This window comes from Natrix helvetica, assembly GCF_964273705.1.
Source record: "Natrix helvetica genome assembly, chromosome: 1".
Taxonomy (NCBI): Eukaryota; Metazoa; Chordata; class Lepidosauria; order Squamata; family Natricidae; genus Natrix; species Natrix helvetica.
In genome coordinates, this window is record NC_138548.1 from 307,921,289 (window position 1) to 307,947,810 (window position 26,522).

Genomic DNA, 26,522 nt, shown 5'->3' on the forward strand with positions numbered 1-26,522 from the left:
CTTATGGAAACCATTGTAATACATGCAAAGAAATAATTGAGAATGCATTTCAGAGAGGATTGAGAACTCCTTTGCAAATTATTCCTTTGCTAAATAAGACAGAAACTTTCTAGATGGTTTCCTATCTAAAATTCTATCCAGGAGAAATGTTCAGCCATCTCTTTGCAAACTACAGAATCAAAAATAAAACTGCATTGGTAAGGAATAGAGGAGGAAATGAGTGAAGTTTATATTAATAAGGTTCCGATTTGCAGAGAACATTACCAGATGAAACTATTAGAATGCTAAAGCTGGAAGAAGCCATTTAGGCCACCGAGTCCAACCATCTGTTTACGGCAGAAATATAAATTTCATGTCTAGCAGATGGCTGTCTGGTTTCCACTTGATCACATCCAGAGAAGGAGAATCCATTAATAAATGCCTCTCTTAGAACTTTGAAGCATGCTGGTTAAATGTCAAGAGTTTTAAATGAACCATGTACCATGAGGATCTCACATGGAGAGTAATTATCTGAATCTGCTTTACATGGAATACCTATCCCAACAGAACAAAACTTAATCTGCCATGGCTCTTTGCGTTTTTGATTTTATGATGTACGGTACCTAACAGAGAGTGTGAGAAAAGCATAAAAGTACTCACTTGTAAGAATTTTCTATATATCTCCAGAAGATGGTTTGAAAGACGCTTTTCTCACTGTAAAAGAACTAGTGAGATGTAGTGCTTAAGCAGAGAGAGCAGATTCTTGTCCACCATCAGCCATAGAAACTCAGAAACTTCTGACTAGTCACTGTCTCTCAGCAAGGATGTGGTTGCATGGAAAAAGATGGAGGAAAGAATGTTATGTGTGTCACCATGCACTCCTGGAAGAAAGGCAAGGTGTAAGTCTGACAAGTAAATAAATGAATATTTTTGAACCATCTTTATTTGAACCATCTTTGTATGGATTTAACACTGTAAACTTTGATTATTTCAAAGACTTCAGGAGTTTTGTAGCTAATCTGGTTTTGATTGTAGAACCTATCACAAATGACTAAGTTTGTTTACACCGTGATTATAGCTATCATATCTAGGCTGCAAGAAAAAAAAATCCAGTCAATTACTAGGTGGCAACAAAAATAATATAGAAAACTATAGCCATTTGCTGCCACTTTGTGGTCATCCAGACTGCTTGGGGTATCCTAGGCTCATGTTTTATGGTGTGTTCATCTTGTATCGGAGTGTAGAATTTCTATTTTAAATTTATACTCACTGCTTTTAATCAATAGTTTTTAGCAATAATTGAAGGAAACATATTACAGCTGAGTCTATGTGAGAAGATGAGTCTTTGTTTATTCTAGCTACTACAGTTGTTTGCATTGTGTAGAAAGCCCTGGATATGGTTTAATGAGTGGCAATTTTTTGTGTTTTTTTAAAAAATCTGTTCAGTCATGTCTGATTCTTAGAGACTGGTTTCAGAGTTCAATAGGTAACTAGGTAATTTGATCTGAGTGTTGACTGTAACAACCTGTCATTGTCTCTTTATGTAATATTTATAAACAAATCTGTCTCTTAATTATTTAAAACTTTCTACAAATTATTTATAATTAAATATTTAACCCTATGTATGTCACACAATAAAAATAACATCCATATGCAGCAGATGACATGGATTGTCATAATTGATTAGGAGTATAAAAGTTAATGTGATTTCCTTGGAAGGTATCTAGATTCAAATCTAGCTCTTTGTTGATGTTTTCCCAATTTGTAATGGTTAGTGTTTTGCTTCTATAGAAGTGCATGCTTATCTACATCCTGGTCCTTCATAATTCAGATCTATGTAGAGTATATTAGGCAATAATTAATTGAATTAATTTTTTGGCTAAACCAAAAAATAATTTTTACATTCTTATTTCCCCCCCAAAAATGTGAAATATAAAATCAGGTATAATGTGACATAATTGTAATGGTTTTGGTCAAATAATCCTGTGTTTATAGTCCCCCCAATTTCTGGCAATTGCCATATATAATTAACCCAACTAATACCACTTATGCTATTGGTTTTGGGAAGTATAGCTAAGAAGACATAGGGAATACATTAGATATTTGTGGCGAACAAGAAAACAAAAGCCCAAAGAATCTTAGTATAATATAAATGACATAAATACTGCTGTGTTCATCTCATTGAGTCCTAGTTCTTTAGTTCTTTAGTCATTGATTTTATTTATATCCAAATTTTCCCTTAAGGAGCTCAAGATAAGAAACCTGGGAATCCTTCCATTGTGTTCCCATAAAAACTATGTGACATAGCTTGGATGAAAATGCAAGTGTTCTATAGTCTTCTAGTGAGCTGTATGGTCATGTAGAACTTGGACCTAATCCCCACTAATATGGGGATTTATACATTATTAATATCCGCAAACTGCTGATGGTCCAGTTGGCTTGAGGCACTAAACAAATCACCATACACATATAAATGTACTTGAAACCACCACTAAGCAGGAAAGTTCTTTTTAGTGTCTAGTTTGAGCTGCAGATCCTACCTTAATGTTCGCTTCAGTCAAAATGCCTATTTTATGATCCTGACTTCCAAGGAAAGTAACAAGGCCAAAGACCCATTTTATAAACGCGGCAAATTATTTTATGTTTACGTATTATTTTAGGAGTAAATGGGCTGCACACAAAGGCATAACAAGTATTCTAAGAACTCTTGGGATTTTGGAAGGGGGGGTATTATATTAAATTGCAAGTGAAAAGCATGCAATGCCAGTGCTGTGATTCTCGTAGCAACTACAGTATATCCTCCTTCAATGCACTTGACATATAGGATGCAGATAAGAGACAGATTGTGCTGTGTTTGTCTTTTGAAATCCAGACAACACAGGGAAGAACATAGGGCAGTTTTTCTGACAGATAAGCTGTGGGTAAGCTGTTAGATTTGAAAAGCATTCCCTTTTAAGCCCGTTTGATATATGAGCCTCTAAGACCTTAGAGCAGAGCCTTTGAAATCAGCAAGGTTTTGAGAAACTGTATGTCATTCTGGCCAGGCACTTAGAAGTCTGCGTTCAAGGGTTGGTTGACCTATTATTCAGACATCAAAGCCTATTAGGACAGCTTGCACTTTTTTAGAAAATCCTGATTCTCAAGGCTATTCTAGATGCTGATAAAATCTCCAGTATATTAAAGTTCAATTAAAATATTATGACACACACACACGCACATGCATACATGCACTACATACAAAATTTCAAGACATGTAACAGGTACAGTATTTAAAAGGACTAAAATGGAGAGATACTTAGGGTATATCTCTATGTATAAGATAAGGATCCATTGCAGTAAATGGTATTTACTTCTCCGTGGACATGTACTGTATTAATTGATGAAATTGGTGTATTAATCTGGTGCTTATTATTCATTTAGAATTATTCATTTATGTATACAGCTGCCAATCTCACAGACATGTGACATTGGTGGCATGCAGTACAACAATAGTTAAATATTCCATAACAATCCGCAAACAATCCAAAATAAGTGAAATAAAAAAGTAAACAGATAAAACCCAAGATTGTGGGAGAAGAAACCCCACTTAATCTCCTATGGTCATCTTGCAGACTCTCCTGGGGATCTGCAAGGTGGGTGATGAAAAACATGTTTTATAAGCCTTCCAGAAAGCTAACGAAGATTGAATGTATTTCCCAAGAAACTTAAAGCAACCAGAAATACTTATTTTATTCCTCTTTATTTAAATTGAGGTAAAATATCAATGTCTTTATAACAATGAAAATTATTGTTAAAGTCAATTTAACTTAAAACATATAAGCATAAGAAGCAATAGTTGAAATGGATAAAATCTGGTATATAGTTGTGTGAATAGCACACCCTACCTCCTCCTACTGTGGGAAAAGCTAACCAGGATCTCTGACTTGATCCTTCCTTAACAAATCAGGAGCATAAGATTGAATAAGATTTTCTGGATTTTCATCTGCTCCTGCTGACAGAAAGAATCAGGAAAGAGCAGTTAGTTCCAAGAGAATTGTTGAAGATTAATGTTTAGTCAGAAATATAGTGGGATTTACTCACAGCAGTACATATTAATACTCCTTTTCTGCAAATCAGCTGTAGATTTCATTTTCTAGTGTTGAAAAACAATATTTTCAACTGGCTCTCTTGCCACACAGTCTACAATCCTTAAAAGTCTTGACAGATCTCTAATACTAGCAATATAGTAAGAATACTGTAGGCATCTCTTACACAGTTCCAAATATCACAATACTGGGATAGCCTTGGACAGAAATTGACCTTATTCCAAATAATCAAAGGAATTTCAGATAATTTGTCTGATAAGAGACTGAAGGGAGACAGAAGGCAACTTGAACACAAATGCTTATTGGTTGGTCTTAATCAATTTGATTTAGTCCACTACTGCATATGAAGTAATGAGACATTCCCTAGAATTAAAAGCAAGTGAAACATTTTGAATCTTTTTAAAAGCAACAGGGAAAGATTCATTTATTTAATCTCCATTCTATAAAAGTTACTGTATTTTATGTAGTATAAAGACACACCAAGGTTTTGAAGAGGCAATTTTTTTAAAAAAGTAGGTAGGTAGATAGAGGGATAGAGAGGGAGAGAAAGAGAGAGAAATACAGTAGGTAGGCAGAGAGAGAGAGTTGTTAGTTAGTTAGTTAGTTAGTTAGGTAGGTAGGTAGGTAGGTAGGTAGGTAAAGGGGTAGAGAGATAGAGAGAGAAATAGAGAGAGATAGAGAAATACAGTAGGTAGGTAGGGAGAGAGAGAGAGTAGGTAGGTAGATGTTTCCAGGTGTATTTGTCCATGTGGTGGAGAAGGAAATCGCTGACAATCTGCAGCACCTAAGACTTTGTTTTTGCTGGCACAGCACTTGATCAATGTAATTCTCATCAATCAGTTAAAGAGCTTTCCAAAGGGGGGGGGAGTTTTTGCAGGCCTGTTTTTTTTTTCAAATAAAAGACATGAATAGCCTTGGGGGGGCTTGCAGAGTGCTCCTGGGAGGATCGTTTTTCACGAAAATGGGCCCATGTTTTGTCAAAAAAATTGCATGCATAGCCTTATGGAGGCTTATAGAATGCTGCTGGGGGGCAAAAAAAGGCCCATTTCGGCCCTCCCCAGCCCCCAGGAGCATTTGAAAGCCTCCATAAGGGTATGCATGGCCATTTTGGTGAAGGAGCAGTGCTTCGGGAGTCAAAAAATGCTGTATTCGATGTATAAGACGCACCCAGATTTTCAGCCTCTTTTTTGAGGAAAAAGGGTGCGTCTTATACTCTGAAAAATACGGTACTACTTCTAGAGAGGTGAATATGCACCTTTCTTTCTCTTTTGTTCTCTTAACAGAAGTTAGAGCCGCAAATAAAATCTGAGTCTTCTTGTCTTCTTCCCCATCTAGCATTGCTACTTGTTGTAGCCTAGCTCACATTCACTACTAGATCCAGACTGGGATAAGAGAGACTGGGATAAGAGAGACTTGGATGATGGAATGAAGGGAAATAAAGCTTCATCATCTTAAATGATAAAATGAACATGCTTGGCATTAAAGTATGATTGTCTTAACTCACAACATACAAACCCAAAACCAAGTAATCTATCTGTAGGTTAGCATATGAACTATGTATCTGTTACAATGGCCTTTTTGTGTTCACCAAATTTGCAGTCAGAGAAATTGGAGAATTTCTAATTTTTAAGGAAGGATATCTTGGTGCTGATGATAACACCAAGAGTTAATGAAAATTGTCAGCTGGTAGAGTTCCTTCCTGATGTTTTCCTTTGGGATTTAATCAAAGCCTAGGAGCCCAAAGGAATGATTATACAGTGAAAGGCAGTATATTTTTGACAGCTCCCAATTACAGTAAATGGTTCATTTCATATAATTAGCTAAATATTAAATCTGGGTTAAGAAAACAGAGTTAAGTTACTTTTATAACATGCTGTGACCAAAATAAATATATTACAGCTTAATGTGAAAGTGGGATTTTCACAAAATATTTAACTGTTTTGTTCTTGTTTAGCATGTTTTACAAAATGACTACATTTCTAGAGCCTAAAAGAGGGAGTATGGGGTTGTAGCTGAGGTGTTGAGTTCAGAGCAGTAACACCTGGGATCTAAGCCATTGTCAGCCTTGTGGAAGTTCACGGCGTGACTTTGGGCTAGTCCATCTCCCTCGGTCCAGTCTACCTCACAGAGTTGGTATTGTGTGGAAAATAGAAGGACATAGTGCTAGGAGTGTTGCTTTGAGCGCCTGAATAAAAGGAAGGCTATAAATGTAATGAATGAATTCAGAACTTAGAATGAACTTAGAAATTCTGTTTCTGGGTTCACTCTAAGTTCTGAATATCTTTCAAAGGAAACTCTTTTTCGTCAGATTGAATGAGAACTAATACAAAATCACATGGGCTAAATTCTCAGCCCAGCACTAGTATGAAGCCAGTCAAAATTTCCATTCAGTATGCAGTTGTGTGATGAGACAGTGACAAACTCCCCCCTCCCACAGAAGGAGAAATTGCATTTGAATGAATACAATTTTCATTAATAATTCATTGACAGACTGACATAAGAAAGGATCTTGAGAATGATACACACAAATCTGCAGATGACAACAAACTGGGGGGAATTGCCAACTCTTTGGAAAATAGATTCAGGATTCAGAAGGATCTTGGCACACTTGAACATTGGGCCCTAACCAGCAAGATGCAGTTCAGTGGTAAGGAAAGTAACATGCGACACCTAGGGAAGAAAAACCCAACGTACAGGTATAGAATAGGTGGTACCTGGCTCAACAGTAGTAACTGTGAAAGAGATCTAGGAGTCCTACTGGACTACCACTTGAGTATGAGCTAGCAGTGTGCTGCAGCTGCCAAAAAAGCCAATGCAGTCTTAGGCTGCATCAACAGAGGGATATCATCAAGATCATGAGACATGAGAGTACGGCTCTATACTACACTAGTGAGGCCGTGCTTGGAATATTACATTCAGTTCTGGTCACCATATTTTAAAAAGATGCTGAGAGCCTAGAAAGAGTGCAGAGAAGAACAATAAAGATGATAAGGGGTCTGGAGGCTAAGCTGTATGATGAACATTTAAGGGAACTAAGAATAACTAGTCTAATGAAAAGACACGATAACTGTCTTCCAGTAGGGGTGACACGATAGCTGTCTTCCAGTACTTGAGGGACTGTCAGAGAAGGGATAGAGGGGGTCTTCAAGAAAAGATTGGATGGCCAATTGTCTGGGATGTAATAAGGTCTCCTGCCTTGAGCAGAGGTTTGATTAGCAGATTTCCAAGGACCCTTCCAGCCCTGTGATTCCATGATTGTTTGATTTTAATTAATTTAATTTAATTTAATAATGAAATGTCATTAGAAAATTAGTTCAACAAAAAGCAAAACTTTAAAAGTCCTTTTTTTAACCATGGTTTTTTCCCCTGCAGATAGCAAGTCTATAGAAATAATACTGTGGTTCCTTGCATCCTTCCTGCGAAAGAGGAAAAGCGAGGCTTCTAAAAATGTTTTATAACATGTACTTTTTCTTCTTCTTCTTCTTCTTCTTCTTGTGCCATATACGTCATCAGACATTGGTGATCATGTTGGCAATCCTAATTTTGGCAACAGCCACAGTGCTGCTGAGTTTTGTCCAAACCATGTTATTTTTATTAGTTTAACATATTTTAGGATATTAACAAAAGCTTTCTCTTACCCATGCAATGTTTCCATATATCTTTCTCTTTCTACTTTTTGGAATCTGAGTTATTGCACTTCTGAACTTTTTTTTCTTTCCTCAGTTAATCATTTAGCACACACACAAAACAAAGTGTTTTTTCATCCGGACCATCCCCATCCCCCCGAATGTGTTTTTTTCCTAGCATGTGTGTGTTTGTATGCATTTATAGTATGTATGTATGTATGTATGTATGTATGTATGTATGTATGTATGTATGTAAAAAACAGATGCAAAGTTATGTGGGGATTAGGAAATTGATCGGATTTTGGACTTCGTCCTAAAACTAAATTAAGGTTTGTTATATCGGGTAATGGAAAGGCACACTCAGGCTAAAGGCAATAATAGCTCTTTATTGTAACAGAACAAGTATGTACAATCCAGCGAAGGTTGAGTCTGACAGCAGCCCTTTTATAGGGAGCTGTCAGACCCTTTGACCAATGAGATTATACCTCAGTTCCCACCGGAACAGAGTACCTTGGTGGAAACCATTATAACTGTAGCTAGTATCTAACACCCCTCCCCTCTTAGATGGAATCCTCCTACTGGTAACATAGTCACGCAGGTAGGCGGGCTTTTGGTAGCTCTGCCAGACCTGCTCAGTTCAGTCGGAGGGTGTTCTTTGGACAGGTCGGATGGACCTGATTGCTCTGCAGCTTTGCTTGGTGGAAGCTCCTGGAACCTTTCACAGGTGCAGCTGGATCTTCTAGAGCTGGTTTGCTCTGAGCTCACTGCAGGCCTGTAACACATGTAGCTAAGTATCCCGGTGTCTTCGGGTTTCAGTTGGCTGTGGAAGGAGTGACTTCGTCCTCCTTTTGGGTAGGCCTTTGGCTAACTCATGTAGGAGTTATCTCTGGCTGCCTAAGAGTGGAGTTGGAGAGGCGGCCGGAGTTGATCAATGTGCCTTCTCCAATTCCTACCGTACTCAAGCTCTACGAGATAAGAGCGAGGCCTGGTGATGCCTATCACTGGCAAGACTCCACAGAGTTCCCAGCGTACTTGTGGGTGTAAATTGAATCCCCTATGCTAAAATTCTCAATTTTGCTTGTGGATTCTGGGGGCGATGCGGCAGAATAGCTGATCTAAGTGGGACTTTAGCCAGCGACCCATGAGAAGCTCGAAGGGGCTTCTCCCTGTAGTGGCACTTGGCGTGATATGTTGAATTAGAAGATAATGGTCAACCCATGTTTGCAAATCTCCCGGGCCTATCCTAGATAGGGTCTCTTTTGCAGATCTCACCATTCTCTCCACCTGACCATTGGAGGCTGGATGGAATGGCGCGACCAGGGCATGTCTGACTCCTTATCCTGCTAAGTAGGTCTCGAATTGCATGGCCATGAATTGGGGCCCATTGTCAGAGACCAGGACATCGGGCAGGCCGTGCATGGAGAAAAGTCTCTGTAGTACCTTGATGACCACCTCTGCCGTGGTGGAGGTCATGAGGACTACCTCTAGCCATTTCGAGTAGGCGTCCACAACTACTAGGAATGTCTGGCCATGAACAAGCAAAATCAATATGCACCATAGACCACGGTGCTTGAGGTCGCTCCCACTCCTTAGCGGGTGCCTCTGGGGGAGCTGGTCTGGACTCCTGCCACGGTGTGCAGGTAGCCACCCATTCTTCGATCTCCCTGTCCATGTTAGGCCACCACACATAACTCCTGGCCAAAGACTTCATCCTGACAATTCCAGGATGCCCTACGTGTAAAGCCTCTAATAGTGCAACACGCAGTTTGGGTGGAACAACGACCCGGTCCCCCCATAGCAAACAGCCATTAACAACAGACAATTCATCTCTCTTACAATAATACATTTTGAAATCAGACCCAACAGGCCCCTTGGGCCACCCCTTCCACACCCAGTTCAAAATTTGTTTGATGGTGGAGTCTTTTGCAGAGCGGCAGGCAATGTCACTAGAGGAGACAGGACCAGTCTCTAAGCAGTCAATAAGAAGGACTGGCATCTCGGGGGTAGGGTCTGCAAGAAGTTCTGGCAGCGGGCAGCGACTCAAGGTGTCAGCATGCGCCAAAGTGGAGCCAGGTCGGTGGACGAGACAATAGGTGTAGGCCACTAGGAAAATAGTCCATCTGGTCATCCATGGTGATAATGACACAGGAATAGGTTGGTTCCCAGCCAGCAAGCCCAGCAGTGGTTTGTGGTCCGTAATTAGTTCGAAATCACAGCCTTAGAGGTATACACATGGGACCTTGTTACCCCGGCCACTGCAGCCAAAGCCTCACAGTCCAGCTGGCTGTAGTTCCACTCGGCAACAGACAAGGTCCTTGAGTAATAGGCTATGGGAGCCTCGGTTCCATTGGGCATGCGGTGGCTGAGGACGGCTCCAACGCCAAATGGGGAAGCATCACAAATCAACATCAGTGGCAGGGTCTGGCTGTACTGCACCAGGAACGTGTCTGCTGACAGAAGTCTTTTTACCGCGGAAAATGCGCTTGCCTCGGCTCTGCCCCAGGACCACTTTGTGTTCTTCGGCAGGAGATGTTGTAAGGGCTCAGCAACGGTGGCTTTCTGTTTAAGAAAGATGCTGTAGAAATTAAGGAGCCCGAGGAATGCCTGCAGCTCGGTTTGATTGTGAGGTGTAGGGGCGTCCTGGATTGTTTGAATTTTTTTAGTGGTCGGGTGAATCCCAGAGCTGTCGATTAGGTACTCTAAGAATTCAGCCCTTGGCATGTTAATTTGGCATTTTTCTTTTTTGAGACAGAGGCCTTTGTCTCTAATTCTGGTCAAAACAGTTCGTAAACGTTTGAAAAGTTGCACCTCATTTGCAGCCGATACCAAGATGTCAAAATAGGGGACAACTCCTGGAATCCCCTGCAAAAGCCGTTCCATGGCGCTTTAGAACAGTCCAGGGGCGATACTAACTTCAAATTGCAGGCGGTTACATTTGAATGCACTCCTGTGCGTCACAATGGTTTGGGCCTCCACCGTAGCGCCATCTATAGGCAATTGTTGGTATCCCTGCACCATGTCCAATTTAGCAAATACTTTGCCGGGGCCTAAAGAATGTAATAAATTCTGTACAATGGGTACAGGGTAAGCGCTTTGTTGTAACGCTTTATTGATTGTGCATTTGGAGTCCACACAGATGTGAAGAGACCCGTCAGATTTGACAGGTGTCACTATAGGGGTCTCCCAGTGTGCGTGATCAACTGGGTCTAGGATTCCCTGGCCTACGAGCTTGTCAATTTCCAGATCAATTTTGGGCGGAGAGCGAAAGGTATTCTCTTGGGTTTTAGCCCTTTAGGCTATGTTGGGGTCCAAATTAAAAGAGATTGTCCCCACATACTTACCCAGACTGGTGTCGAAGACATCCTCAAACTCCTTAAAAATTGCTTCGGCGCTCTCGTCTTTCAAGGCGTTGATACTGGTCACTTCTAGGCCCAGGGCTTCGAACCAGTCAAGTCCCAGGAGGCTCTGCAGGTCACCGCTGACCACCCTCACTGGGAACTGGCCGCTGTAGTTTTTGAATTGCACCCGGAAGGTGCCCTGGCCCACGATGGGGAATCGGTTCCCCTGGTAATCGCAAAGGCGGATGTCAGGGGTGCGTAGATGCTGCTTCTTCAGGCTAGGGATAGCCCGCTTGAGTGTAGACCATGGCATGATGACCCCGTGTCAGTCTCCATCTTGCATGGAGAGCCTTCAATGAAGACTTTGACCTTCACCTTTTTTGGACGCCTAGTGCGGACTTGGCTGATTGAAGTGTGATAGTTGACTCTGGTATCGCCCTCTGAATGCCGTGGTGGTGGCTGCCAAGCCCCTTGGCTGGGCTTCTGCTGGTGGTTAGGTCGGCTTCTGGGCTGCCAGGTCATTGTGGGGTGCTCGATTCTACAAGCCTTGGCAATGTGCCCCTTTTGCTCGCAGCACTGGAAGATAGCGTTGCAGAAATGACAAGATGATCTGGCATGGTTTCCTCTGCAGCTGCACAAGACGGGAAACGCGGTTCGAATTTGCGTGCCAGCTTGGCGCGGCTACTGCGCATGCAGCAGCTGTCATCTTCCTCGCTTTCTGAGCTCTCGGTCTCTGCAGTCTCACAATGTACGTGTGTGCTCTTTTGCGCGTCTTGTGCTTTGGCGCTGCAGGGTTTCTGTAGACTTAATGGCCGATTCGGATGCCCTGGCTTCGTTCAAGGCAATTTGTAAAGTGAGGTTAGATTTGGCAAATAACCTCCTCTGTAAATTAACGTCCCGCACACCGCATATGATGCAATCTAGTATAAGTTCGTCTAGGTTGCGGAACTGTCAGTATGCTGCAGCCTTCCTTAGCGCCACAACATACTCGTTGATCAATTCACCTTCTTTCTGATTATGAATATTAAATTCGTGCCAGCGGACGTGTTTAAACAGCTTGAGTGCGTAGTGTGTCCTCAGCGTCTATTGGAGCACTGACCAAGCGACTGATTGTAGCGGCATTAGTTCAGATACACTATATTGCCAAAAGTACTTGCTCACCCATCCCCATAATCAGAAGCAGTTGTGAGCGAATACTTTTGCTTTGCAATCCCATCCTCGTCGCCTGTGTTATATCGGGTAATGGAAAGGCACACTCAGGCTAAAGGCAACAACAGCTCTTTATTGTAACAGAACAAGTACAATCCAGTGAAGGTTCAGTCTGACAGCAGCCCTTTTATAGGGAACTGTCAGACCCTTCGACCAATGAGATTAAACCTCTGTTCCTGCCGGAACAGAATACCTTGGTGGAAACCATTATAACTGTAGCTAGTATCTAACAAGGTTATTTTCAGTGTATTATCCTAAATGTATATAATTTCCTTTCTTTCCTTGCTATTGTAATAACAAGAACTGTCTTAAAACTATTAAACATCTATGCACATATTCTAACAATGTTACTTTCTGTTACTATCATCTAAACCTCAATTATATGAAATGGTTGCCATAACATCAACAATTCATAATCCTGATGAATTATCTATTTCATACAATTTACTTTTCACCAATGTGTTTCTGACTATTAAATTTAAATACGGTACTCATTTATCTGAGTATACAGTCAAGTTTTTGAGGTGTTACTTATAAAACTGCATTTGGTAATCTTTTTAAATTTCTGTGCTTGGTTTTTCACAATACATCTTTGCAAATTAAAAGAATTGGTGGTAGAATGATAACATTTTGACTAAACAGCAAAACTGACCACATTATCTTCTGATCTCTCCTTTAGGCAGTGTTTGTGTGTGCACCTGCTAAAATGTTGGATATTACCCATGTTCAGACTCCCCCCCCCCCTCCCATGCCAGCATTTAATTTTAAGAACTCAATTCTATTGTACACTTTTTGGCTTTGCAAGAGCTACAATTAACTGTTTCTGTCTGGCAAAAACTTTTTCCTTTTTCTCTCTATATATATTGCCACTCAGTTCTGCCTATTCATTTTTGCATGTAAAATTTATTATATAAGATGTATGGAGTTCTGATGTTTTTGTATTTTTCCCTGATGTTTCTAAATATGTATCTGAAATGATGAAAAAATGATGGGTGTTTTAATCTTCTTTTCCCCTTCTGTCTGGTTCTTATAAATACTGACTGTATTTATTTCACATGCATGTGTTTTGGTCACCAGCTGATCACTATTGCAAATGGAAGCAAATGTTTCTACAAGGTCATCTTGTTTTTTACAGATGAATGATGCTATGGGATTTGAATTGCCATGGGTGTATTTTGTCAGTCTCGTCATCTTTGGGTCATTTTTCGTTCTAAATCTTGTTCTCGGTGTATTGAGCGGGTAAGCACACACCTTTTTCATCCTAGAAGCAGAGTCCATATTTCAGTTGCCACGAACACATAGGTTAAATATGGAGATTAAATCAAAAGAATTGGGAATAAGATTTCCAAATTAAAACATGGTGGACCAAAGCTTCCTTAAGACCAAATCCATTTTCTAAAAACAAAGAAAATCTCTTGTAAATCAATTTAAATAGCATTAGGTATGAAAAATACAATTTAATAGAAATTAACTGGTGACTTAGAGGTCAGTACAAATAAAAACAAGCTCTCAACCCTTTTAGAATTATATACTTCCACGTGGTATAAGACTACAGAAAGTTACGTAATTTTCATCACTAAAGTGAAATTGTACACATCATGAGTAAGTGCTAGAGTGCTGGTAAATCTGGTAAATGTGTTGCTAATAAGAGCAGATGGTGCCAATACACTGAATACCTACCTATGTGATCTGTCAATTGTGAAAGGACTCTGCTATATAGTGAACGGCTGAATCATAATGTATTTCCTTACATTTTACAGGTAAATGATGCAATAGGATGTGAGTGGCCATGGATCTATTTTGTTAGTCTTATCATTCTGGGCTCATTTTTCGTACTTAACCTGGTACTTGGTGTACTTAGTGGGTAAGCTGTTAAATTAAATTTGCATTTCACACCACAGTGTGTAAAATGGTCTGTGCATTTGTTTTAAGTTTCACACTGCTGGCTTTTCTGCATGTGCCTTGGATTGGTATGCCATTTTATGAATGTTTGCTTTTCCGACTGCCTGAATTTTATCGTTGTACTTGCCTGTGACACATTTACAGTGCTTGCCAGCTCCTTCAATTCAGTGAAAACTAATATTGCCAGTATTACACTACTGCACTCCCTGTAGTTGTGAGTACTCTGAACTACCTGTGTAAGTAGTATTTTTAAATATGGATAATGCTGTTGTTCCCTTTACCTACACCAATGAAACATTCACATTACCACACAGACTTTTGATGTAAATCAGGTGTCAAACTGGCAGCCCGCAGGCTGGATGCATCACACGCAGGCCACGCCCACCCCAACTCCACAAAGGAGTAAAACGTCACGAAAATGTCAGGTGACGGCAACATGATGCCACGAGTTTGACACCCATGATGTAAATCATCTGTAAGTCATAGTTTAGCAGGCACTTCATTTTTCTTTCTATTTGTTCCTATTGTTTGGTTTTTCTAAGTGTTTGCTGCTCCCACAACATTGAGGGAAACATCCTGTCTAAAGACATGAAATTTAATCTAGGGAATAGTATAAATAGCTTGCCTTGCTGTCAGTTGTAAAAAACACAACAATTTATCAGTACAAGCCATTTCATCATTGCCAAAGGGAAAGGTTGTCATCTCACCATCATGTGTTGCAGAAGGTTTCTTTCCTGCACTGAAAAAAGAACCTAGAATACTGGCAGACTGCCTATCAGGTGCAAAACTTCACAATTTGGAAATGGAACATTCTGGAAAACCTCTGACATTTCATTCTCTTTCCAGTCCATTTTGAATCGCCTCTAGAACATGTTTTCTAAAAGCCATTTAACAATCTCCAGAAATAATTCCTCCAAAACTAAATCATTTTAAGATAACTGGGAATTTTTTCCTGTATGTTAGACCAAAAATATTCTATTTTAGAGAAAGACCTGAGAGACTTCAAACGTCCTCTAAGCTGGAGGTTTGCCTTTGGAAGAGACCATATCATTCCAGAGGGAACAGACCATTTTGGAGTTCTTTAAAACATTCTGTTTCCAAATCAATGAGTTTTTCACATCCTCTAGGTCTATGGTTTAGTGCAGGTGCTTCTATATCAATTTTGACTTCTGACAACTGCCTGTGCAAGTCTTGCAGTTTTCTTGGCAGTAATTTCAGAAAGGGTTTGCCTTTGCATTCTCTTTCTTCGGACTGAGAGAAAATAACTGGCTCAAGGTAGTGTTTGCGTATTAACATACGGAAAATCGCTTGTAGTATAAAATCATAAAAAAAACATAAACCGAAAATAGTGGTCTCACCATGTACCTTAAAGCACATTATCTTCTTTCTGTACCTTATCGGGCAACTACTGCTGAAGTCACAACTGGGAAGCAAACATTCACTGTTAAACTGAATGTGACCCATTATTTTGATTACCATTTGTGAGCAATTAGAGCAGGTGCCTGGCTGACTTTGCCAGATTTTGGAAGCTAAGGAAGATTGAGCTTGAATAATACATGGACGGAAGACTATCGGGAAATAATCAGGCTATAGACTAGGAAATGGGAAATCATCCTTTAAGAATGCAGTAACAAAGATTGAGGAAGGAGGGCACCTGGAGAACAACTTAGTGTTGAACTAAATAGACAGAAATATAATTTTAATATAGGCATAATTTATTGATTGTTTTATAAAATAGCCCCCCCCCTGTGAGTCAGGACAATACTCGTGTAACCTAAAATGTTAAAACTCACTTATCTTGGCCAAAACGCCATTGTTTTAATGCCAGATATCCTAAAGAATTGAATTAGTTAAAGATTAGGCTTTTATCTCATACTTCATTCCTAATCTTAGAGAATATGGTTAAAGATGCAGTTCTGTTCCTTTCAGCATGTTAGTTAACTTTGATTTACAATTTTTGGCATTGTTTTCATGAAATAGTTTCAAGGCCCTGATTTTAATTTATCAATTTATTTAAACAATTAATTTCCTTTATTTATTATGTTACACCTTTCCCTAATGCAGTGGTTCTCAATTATTTTCTGTCATGCCCCCCCTAGGAAGAAGAAAACATTTCGCGCCCCCCGCGCGACTGTAAATAGTATCATTTGTCTATAAAATTGTTATAAGTACACCTCTGCATAACACTGTATCCTTATTAAACACCTCTTATTTTATACAATAAACATTTATCCATAAGTAATTCATCGCAATTCTGTGAGAAAATGACGAGAAATGCAGTAAATATCTTATTTTAAAATTGGTAACAAGGGCCCTACAGAATGAAATTCAAGGTTTATCTAGAGCAGTGATTCTCAAAGTATGGTTTACCGTACTCTTTCAGGGGGATGGCGGAGTATTTTATAAATAAATATTTTTAACATTTCTCGGTTTTAATTTCTAACATACTACACATCAGTGATATAACCCACACACATCAAAGCTTTTTGGTGTCCTCAATCACTTTTTAAAAATCAAAGAGACCCCCAGGCTAAAACCTTTGAGAACCGATCTAGTCCTATAATATGTAGAGACCCCAGTGGAAAAGCTGCCTTGTATTTCTGTTTCCCAGAAGCAAAGCCTTCCTCTGGGAGAGAGGATGTGCCTTCGGCCAGAGGAAAAGCGAGGGTCGGGCCAGGCAGAAGCCAAACTGGGCACAGAGGCTGAGCAGGCAGGAGCCACGCTGCCTCTACCTCTTCTTGCAGGCTATCGAGATCTGTCTGGGTCCGGCTCAATTCGGCGGGGCTCATCCCCGAAGCGCCAGGGTTGCTCCAGCAGCGCGGTCGTTTTAAGCGCTCTGAAGGCATCAGGGAAGCCTCGGACGGTCCCTGAAGCCTTCGGAACGCAGCTCCTCCCTCAGCCAGGAGCCAGCGGGGGCTGGTCGGACAGGCAACCTTGGCGGGAAACTCCAGTCCGCCGCCTTCGTCGCTGCCGTTGCACCCAGATGGAAAGGGAGCCTTCGCACCCCCCTTTACGGAGCCTCGCGCCCCCCCTGGGGGGCGCGCCCCACTATTTGAGAACCACTGCCCTAATGAGAGCAAGATAAAGTTGAATAACATAAGAATTCCATTAAAATATACTATCCAGTCAATTGCCGTATTTTTCAGAGTATAAGTCGCACTGGAGTATAAGACGAACCAAGGTTTTAAAGAGGCAAATTTTTTAAAAAAGTTTTTGCACTCTCCAGACCTCCCCAAAATAGGCAGTTTTTCACGAAAACGGGCCCATTTAAAAAAAGGGGGGGTGAATAGCCTTTAGGAGGGTTGTAGAGTGCTCCTGGGGAATGGGGGACCCAAAATAAGCAAAAAAGGCTCGTTTTTTGCGGAAATGGGCCTGTTTTTTTGTTAAAAAAGGGTATGCATAGCCTTTAGGAGGCTCCTGAAGGCTGGAGGGGGCAAAATTGAGCAAAAAATGGCACTTTTTCGCTCATTTCTGCCCTCCCCAGCCCCCAGGAGCACTCTGCAAGGCTCCTAAAGGCTATCCACGGCCATTTTGGTGAAGGGGGCAGGGTTTTGGGAGGCAAAAAATGCTGTCTTCGGTGTATAAGATGCACCCAGATTTTCAGCCTCTTTTTTGAGAGAAAAAGGTGCGTCTTATACTAAGGTGACCAACTTTTTTACAATGAAAAGGAGGACAAAACACGTTCTATTGTCCAAAATGCTAAGGTGACCAACTTTTTTACAATGAAAAGGAGGACAAATAAATTGGAAAAAATATATCGTAAATAAAAGAAATATTTTATTCATTGCAACAATAATACACTAAAATATGATATATGCATAATAAAAACATTTGCAACATTTTATATTGTAATTATGCTTACATGCCTGTTAATTATTATTTAAATGAGTACTTTTCCATTGAATTAATATTTTTTGTCAATGTATCATCTTCTAACAATATATTGGAAATATCTGAACAAGAAATATCCTTCATATTGAATTTTACGGCAAGTGCTTCAGCTAGAGTATCAACATTCAATCTCGATTTCTCACTTGTCGAAAAATCATTGGCAATTGAAAAAAACTCTTTGAACTGCTGCATTAGTTCCAGGGCAGCACAACGTAAATTGAACAAGTATAAATAAATGTTCACATGGAATATGTTCATTTTTTAAATGGCTGAAAATATCCACCCATCTTTTATCAATTTCAACATGTTGATTTTCCCATTGTATTAATTTTTCAGAATTTACATTCAGTCTTCTAATTTCTTCAAAGAGACAATTGTCGTCTATTTTAATGTCTAGCATTTCTTTAGATAAAAATTCAACACAAGATTCAATATCTATTCAATATACTTGCGATGAAGTAAAAAAAAACCACCATTAAAAACTGTTTAATAAAATACGTCACATAACGCACAACAGATTAGCCTTCAAATATCAAAAGGGAGGACATGTAGGAGGACACTTTTCGAGGGAGGACAGAACTTACAAAAGAAGGACTGTCCTCCCTAAAGGAGGACGGTTGGTCACCTTACTTATACTCCAAATAATATGGTATATATAACCAACTTACACAGCCAACCTGAACGTAACTCAGTTTGACTCTCAGTGAAGGAGTAACAGAGACCATTATGTGATCAATCAGAGAATCTTTCTTTAATATTTCAGCCTCAAACACCTCCAATTAAAGAATTTAGCAGTATGCTCAGAGGGAAGAATTTGCTCTTTTTCGGACAGGCAAGGCCCAAGTCCTTTGTGGCTTCATGTATTATAAGCATCAGAAACGGAAGAATATTCTTAAGCAGAACCATAGTCAATGAATCAATTTTAATGCAAAATATACTTTTGTCCAATTATCCTGAGTGTTGTGGAAAGTAAGAATCACATTCCATTTATTATTATAATTTTCCAACAGTAACAAGTTTTTTTTTCTGTAGGATAGATGGAAATTTCATTAACCTACTGTATGTAGGCACTTAGGTGACCATATACTGAAATAGACACTGAGCCAAAATGCTAATCTCCTCTAGTCTGCATTGGTCACATTCTCTATGTTCCCAGTTGTTCCTGTTGCACAAAATAATCTGAAGGTTATATTTATAAATAGAGAGAAGGCATGGCACAAGCTGACTGAGGAAGATGGAGGAAAACCAACCCTTTTTCTGATGTTAATATCATTTATTTATTAATCAAACAAACATATAATGCCTACCCTTTGATCCAGTGAAACTTTGTGCAGCAAACAAAACAAAATACATCAATCTTAAGCACTAAAGGAAAACCCATCACACACACACACACACACACACACACACACACACACACACACACTTCTGTGCAATAGAAATCCCAATAGGCATCATAGCATACAACCATGCCAGTGTCAGGGTTCCAAGTAATAGATCCATTTCAAACAAAACTCCAAAGCAGTTGGATTCCTCAAAGAATAGCGTTATTGGAAATATCAAATTGTCACATGTCCTTTGAAAACCAACTCTAAAGGACCCCTTGGTTTTCACCTAATTAAGTTCCCCCCCCCAATCCCAAACAATCAGTCACCAATCACAGCAGTGTCTGCTGGTCTGGTGACATCACTCCTTCCTCCAGCCAGGTGTGAAAACGTCCTTGGTTCCCAGGCAAAGGAATTTTATTTTGACTACACAACCTTGGCTAATTCTAATTCCCCCCTCCCTTTCCCTTTCTCCGGTGTGGCAGCACTGAAGCTCCAAGATGGCTTCAGCCAGGTCAGCTTCAGGGTTGACAGCCAGATTTTCAGAACTAATGGCCTAGCCCCCACCACCTGGGGAACAGCCACCTCTTCACAGGCTTCTGAAAAGCCTATAGGGTCGAGGCCATCCATATCTCTGGAGGGAGGCTATTCAGTAAGGCAGGTACTATGACAAAAGAAATGCTTCTAGGGCCTACCAGATGATGCTGTCTCACTGAGGGAATCTACTGTGTGCCCCCTCTGCCAGATCTGGTGGGACAGTCAGAAACTATTGCAGAGAGGCTGTCCTGCGAGTAAACACAAGCAGATCTTGAATTACATCCAGAACACCTAGGGAGCCAATATGATTCACTTAGCAGCGACATTAAATGGGCTCTGCATTCCAGATGAGCAGAAACTTTTTGAGGCTTTGGAATGCTCTTGAAGGACAGTTACATGTAGAATTAATTTTATACTCATAGACCAAAAGTATATACAGATACAGTATGAAATCATAAACAAAGTAAGACATTGGCAGGCTAGGAAGATAGAGCAGGTAGTATATATTATAAACTTTCTAACTTCTAAACTCACAATAAATGGGCAAAGCAAGCATGCCTAATTATGATACAAACCCTGCAGCTTCTCATGGCAGTTACAACCGAAAAGCATTTAGCAACTTTCATAGAGATTTCAGCAGATGGATCTGTTAGTAAAAAGTGCACAACCTCTACTTAAAGACAACTTGTATATTTAGCAAAGATGGAGAATATTAATCCAAAGCACTAAGTAAAACATGCCAGGCTCTCTTTGCGCCTTTGTCTAAGCATAGGCTCCAAATATGGGATGTTTCTGAACTTGCTGTCCAAACCTTTTCAGCATTAAACTTTGCTAATGTAAAGTTGCCTTCTATAGGAACAGCGAAACGTTTATAACAGATACTTCAACTAAAACAATTTAAAACTTTGGATTGGCCACTCTACAGGTCCAAGTGAAGAGCTCGCTGTCTCACCTCTATCATAACTGTATTGGGCCCATGCATTAACAGAGATACTTGGATATCATTGATTTTTTTTTAAATTATGGTGGCAGTTGATAGATCTCTTAGTGAATAAGACTATCTTAATTAATTTCTAGTTAACTCATAAGATTAAGTTAGATGTAGGCAACTGATGCTTACCTATTTTGAACGTTAACTCACACTACCATTTTTCCTCGTCTTATTTTCTTTTGACCCCTGAAATAAGCTCTTGGCCTTATTTTCGGGGAGGTCTTATTATTTTTGAGGTGCAGGAGGTGGCGAGCGTGGTCACTGCATGGCTGCTGCTGTGTTGCAATATTTTTAGGGAGGGCCTATTTTTGAGGGAGGGCTTATTTTAGCACTTGCGCTCAAAAGCCCGATTGTGCTTATTATCCGGGGAAATCTTATTTTCAGGGAAACAGGGTAAATCTGACCATTAGTTATGCTGGCTAGTCATGTGAGAGTTACAACCCGAAACATTTGAAGACATCAGGTTGCCAAACTTTGAGTTAAGGAACTAGAACAGGGCTGTCAAACTCCCAGCCCACAGGCCAGGTGCATCACATGCTGGCTATGTCCACGCCCGGTTTAGTAAAAGGGGGGGGGGAGTCCTGATACATCATGGGACACTGCCGCAATAATGCGAGTTTGACACCCTGGAACTAGAAAGACTTTACTTCAATCACTGCTGTCCATCAGGTGTCACTCCTCAATTGTATTTCAGATTAAAATTTTCCTCCATCTGTTCTCATTTATATGGATTTTATTTGCCTCAAGCTTTATATTCTTTGACTTGCTAGTTCAGTTTAAGAATATAACATTGATGCAAACTTATCTAATATATTTGTATTGTTGAAAATATTATATGTGTGCATGCTTCAATTTTAGTCAGTTATCAGTACAGCTCCAGACAAAGTACCTTCTGAATAACAATAACCACATGAGAGAGTATCAGGACATTTGCCCTTATTTAACATTCCAAATAACTGGGGGAATAGTTTGGAATTCTATCTCTCTTACTTTCAAAATGCCCTTACCAGGCACAATTTACAGAAAGAAGTGAATCATTTCCTCAAAACCATCCAGAGTGTTTGCAATTAGGATAAGTTGTGAACGTAGACATGCTGGTTTACAATTTAACACTCAGCCAACCATAACACAAATGCAGACAGTAAAGGAAAGCAAAACATTTTTATACAATTCTAAGCGTGAGAAGGGGTCCTTGCTGACCACTAAATCCATTAAAAAGGAACCTTGCAGTATACATAAGTATTAAACCAGGTAGTTGATTAATGGTTAGTGCAGTTGATTAATGTGCAGTTGGTTGAAATTGAATAATTGATTGATGAAAAACATTTTAACCACTGTAATTTATTATCTTTTCAGAATAGGATTCACACTGTTTGCAATTACAAAAGTTTAAAGATCTAATTAAATGAATCTATATTTAAATCTGTTTTAGGCCTCCGGTGTTAATCTAATGGGGTGGTTTCTATAACTGAACACACAAACACCTAATTATAATTATTGTATGAACTTTGGCATCATGTATTGTTCAGACAGCTTTTTAAAAGCCAAAATCCACATGTTGTGCAAAATTATAGTTTTCTTAATCATGGTTTATTGAACAAGCTGTGAAAACATTTAATCTTCTCACCATCTTATTCACTTTAAGTGCGTCTATTTCATCCATCTGTTGATGGGGAAAAGAAAATTCAAGTGGGGAGTTGCTGAGCAGAATATCACTTGTATTTGCTTAACAGTAATTTGACAAGTAGCCTTGTTTGAATGAAGCTCAGAACCCTGGAGAAACAGTATTTTCTTTCCTTGTACAAAGAGGTTTAAAATATTTACATTCAAGAACAGTATAAAGCAAATGTGATTGAAATTCTCCTTGAAGACTTAATTGAAGCACTACTTCTCTTTTCTTCCTCTTCATCCATTATAGTTTATTATTGTTTATTTACAGAAAAAATGGGCTTTTCCCAGTTTTCAGGAACTCCTTGGCTATGCAAATCTGCGTAGACAAAATCCATCAAAGATGTCTGGATGTGAATCGCACAAGGCCACAGACCAAGAGAGCAATTCTTTTATAGCTAGTGTAAAGCAGCTTCAGCAAAGCACATTCTAGAAAAAAGCAATGTTCCTTGACTATTTCCATTTTCAAAGGTTTAATAAATGAGTGATCTTTTGCTCTTGAAAACCTACTAACAGCCTATATTCCACAAAAAAATTGGTGTGATATCCTAAACTATGTTGTATAATTTATAAAGCAAGCCCAATTGACAAAAGAAAGCTCAGGAAGGTATTGGTTGGAAATATGTGGAAGTGGCCTTCTTCCTGCAGTGGATAGACAGCGGCTAAAATGATTGATGATGTTAGTTTATAAAACACAATGGTTAGGTCCATAGAACCTACAAAACTAAAGTTAAGCAAACCATAAAGCTAGATCATTGGAGGTTATTCTGTTTACAAAAATATGAAAAATGTATCCAGGGCTCTCAACCAAAAATTCATTCTCAACATTAAACAGAATATTTCTCTCCGAAAACAAGCAACGGGCATCTAGTATTTTTTTTAATCACGCTTGATTTGATTTTCAGAGTTGTTTTATTTATTGCTTTCCTGTTGAATTTTTGGTTTAGTCAAGACCACAACCTTGATTCTGGGCACATGTAAGGCAGCAGCTCAAAATGTGACTCATCATCCAGTGTATTTGTTGCCTTCATATTATAAAATCACCCCCCTTGTAGAGCAGGAATGAATTATATAGAAATAGTGGTTGTTTTTGTTACACAGGTTTCTAAAATGGCACATTTAAAATGTCAACCATTCAGGGGTTATTATATTGTTAACATAAAATATTTGAAGCAGTAAGAGAATCATTTCTTATTTACCAAGTGGAAGACCTTTTTTTTTTTAATGAGGTGGGATAATCTGCTCCTCGGGAACTGTGCTAACCACCAGAGGATGCTTTCTGTGAAGACAGATTCTACTGGAAGCACCACTATTTCTCTGGGTAGTCATGGGAACACACTTTTCAAACATACATTTATATCTATAACCTGAATTTATTGTCCTGCTTCAGGACAGCAAGAGACAAATGTTCTGGCATGTCCCTGAACGACCCTTCTATATGGGAAAGTAATGGGTTTGTAGGGATATATATTCCTGGCAATTCCTACAGCCGTGTTGTTCTTATAGTGGCTGCCCTTGAATTCCTCTATTAAGAAACTGCTCAGTTAATTATGTGGATACATCCCTAAAAACAGCTGCAGCGTAGCACACACAGGATTAAGAGAAAAAGGCATTTAAATAATGATGCACTAAATAGAAAATGGCAATGAACTGTCAGTTTCAGTTTCCGGGCAAAAGCAAACGAAGTCACTTTGACAGCATTCCTTTTCTCAACAGAGCTAAGGATAAATAGGAAGAGAACATAAGGGCTTGCCATTCTCTAACACAAAGAGTCTAACAAAAACAAAAATAAAACCAACATTTTGTGCTTTCATTCATTCATTTGTATGTCTTTTTATAGCTACCTGTTTCATGCAGTTGACTCTCTGCGGATAACAATCATTAGAAACACAGAAAAGCCCACAACCTATAACCCTAGGCGCTCAAAAACAAATAGCACATTCACACATATACCAAAAAACAAAATAAATAAATAAATAAACACAGAGGTCATCTAACTATCTGACCCAAATCCCTGGAGAAACAGCCAAGTGTTCAGTATCTTGTGAAAGGACTAACAAGGTTTGAGCCATCTGTATCTTGGAGAGGGTAAGGGCAGGGGGCAGGGGCTGCTACTGAGAAGATATGATTCTGAGTCCAACAACGTTGATCTTTGGTGTTGCACAACCAATAAAGGTATTAGTGACCAAATATTACCATCTCAGTGTGCTATTTGAGGACATCTTTATATATTCATTATTTCGTTAATCTGATGTTCTCTGGGCAATGAATAAAAACACCTACCAAACTTAGACAGGTACAGCAGTTTTGTGCCTGGAAAGTATTTATTTAGATTTGGAACTAGAAACCTTTGAAATCTGACTCATCAAACAGTGGTGCTACACTTCTACATGGGGCTGGCCCTGCAGAGCATCTGGGAAGCTTCATCTGGTGCAAAAGGCAATAGTGCAGACAGTTATGTACACACATTACACCTCTGCTTCATGAGCTGCATGGGTTACCAGTTTGCTTCTGGGTACAATTCAGGGTGCTGGTTTTGACCTCTAAAGCCCTATATGGCATGCAGCCAGGTATCAGAGGAACTGCCTTTTCCCAATTACATTTACCTGTCTCACTAGGTCTGGCAGGAGAGGCATGCTGTGGGTCCCATCTGCAGTAACGGGATCCAAAGGCAAACCTTTTCTGCTGTGGCATCTACCAACTGGAGCATCCTCCCTGTTAAGGTGAAGGTAGCCCCAATCCTCATTACTTTCCAAAAAGCTCTTAAAACAAGCCTGGGGACCTCCGGTATTAAGGAACCTGCATGTTGGCTGCATTATGTGTAATATTCTCCTGCTTGTGGTTTTGTTTTTACCTAAGTTTATTGTGTTGTTTTTAATTTGCTTTGCACTATATTTTAATAGTATGTTATATCGTATACTGCTGCCCAGGGATACTTCATGAGAGATGGGAGGCTATATAAATTAGACAAAACAAATAAATAAAACAGCTGGCAGGGCCACCTGAGACCCTAAATTATATTTAAGAAGATGAAAGGAAGCATTACGTCCAGGCTACTTCAGAAGAGGTCCAGAATGATGCCAGAGCAAGTCTGGCCAATGAAGGTTTGGAATGCCTGCTCTTATGAGTCCTTAAAAGTATAAGGCATAAGGAATGTAGCATGGCAAGTGATGTGAATTGCTATGTGATATGTGGAAAGTGTTTGTATTTTTGCAAATTTTCTTTATTGATATAGTCTTGCCAAGGAAAAATAAAGAAAAAATATGGGGTTTTGAATTTTGTTATTGTTGTTGTTGAATGACTATGTAGCTTCATAAATCAATATGTCTCGTGTTTTATCTGCATCCATAGAGAATTTTCCAAGGAAAGAGAAAAAGCCAAGGCCAGGGGAGATTTTCAAAAGCTCCGTGAGAAACAACAGCTAGAAGAAGACCTCAAAGGTTACTTGGATTGGATTACCCAAGCAGAAGACATTGACCCAGAGAATGAAGAGGAAGGTGACGGAGAAGGCAAACGAAATAGTATGTCAAAGCTCCTCAGCTTAAAGATCCCTGATAAAAGAAGATTCTGAGTTGTAAAAATGATTTACAAAAACCTTCTCTAATTGACTTCCTCCAAATACGTTGGGACAGCAATTCCGGAATACTTGATCATCATGGCTTTGGGGAATACCAGAGGTGCTTTTTCAAAAGGCAACTGGACTTTCTTGTTTTCCTTTGAAGCCATTTCACTTCTTCTCCAAGAATCTTTTTCAGCTTTTTTCAGAGCTGAACAGAAAATCCAGTTGCCTCTTGAAAAACCACCTTTGGTACTCAGTGCAACAATTCCTTTTCTCCAAAGCATCCCATTCTCTGGAAAACCTTGTGTTTCCAACATTGCTATGACTTACAGTATCTCAGCGAGTATCCTAGATCCTGAGATTCCCATTTTTGCTTCCATGCTATACTTCCCCATCCCACATCTCTCTTTGC

General features: G+C 39.6%; 1 protein-coding gene across 4 annotated transcripts in view; it reads left to right on the forward strand.

The window, feature by feature from the left end:
- CACNA1D (calcium voltage-gated channel subunit alpha1 D) overlaps positions 1–26,522 on the forward strand; it is a 253,198-nt gene that overhangs the window by 112,014 nt on the left and 114,662 nt on the right. For all 4 annotated transcript variants that reach the window (XM_081938854.1, XM_081938852.1, XM_081938855.1 and 1 more), the window contains exons 8-9: positions 13,373–13,476; positions 25,903–26,072. In XM_081938854.1, the coding sequence (XP_081794980.1) occupies positions 13,373–13,476; positions 25,903–26,072 (274 nt within the window). The remainder of the gene's footprint in view (positions 1–13,372; positions 13,477–25,902; positions 26,073–26,522) is intronic.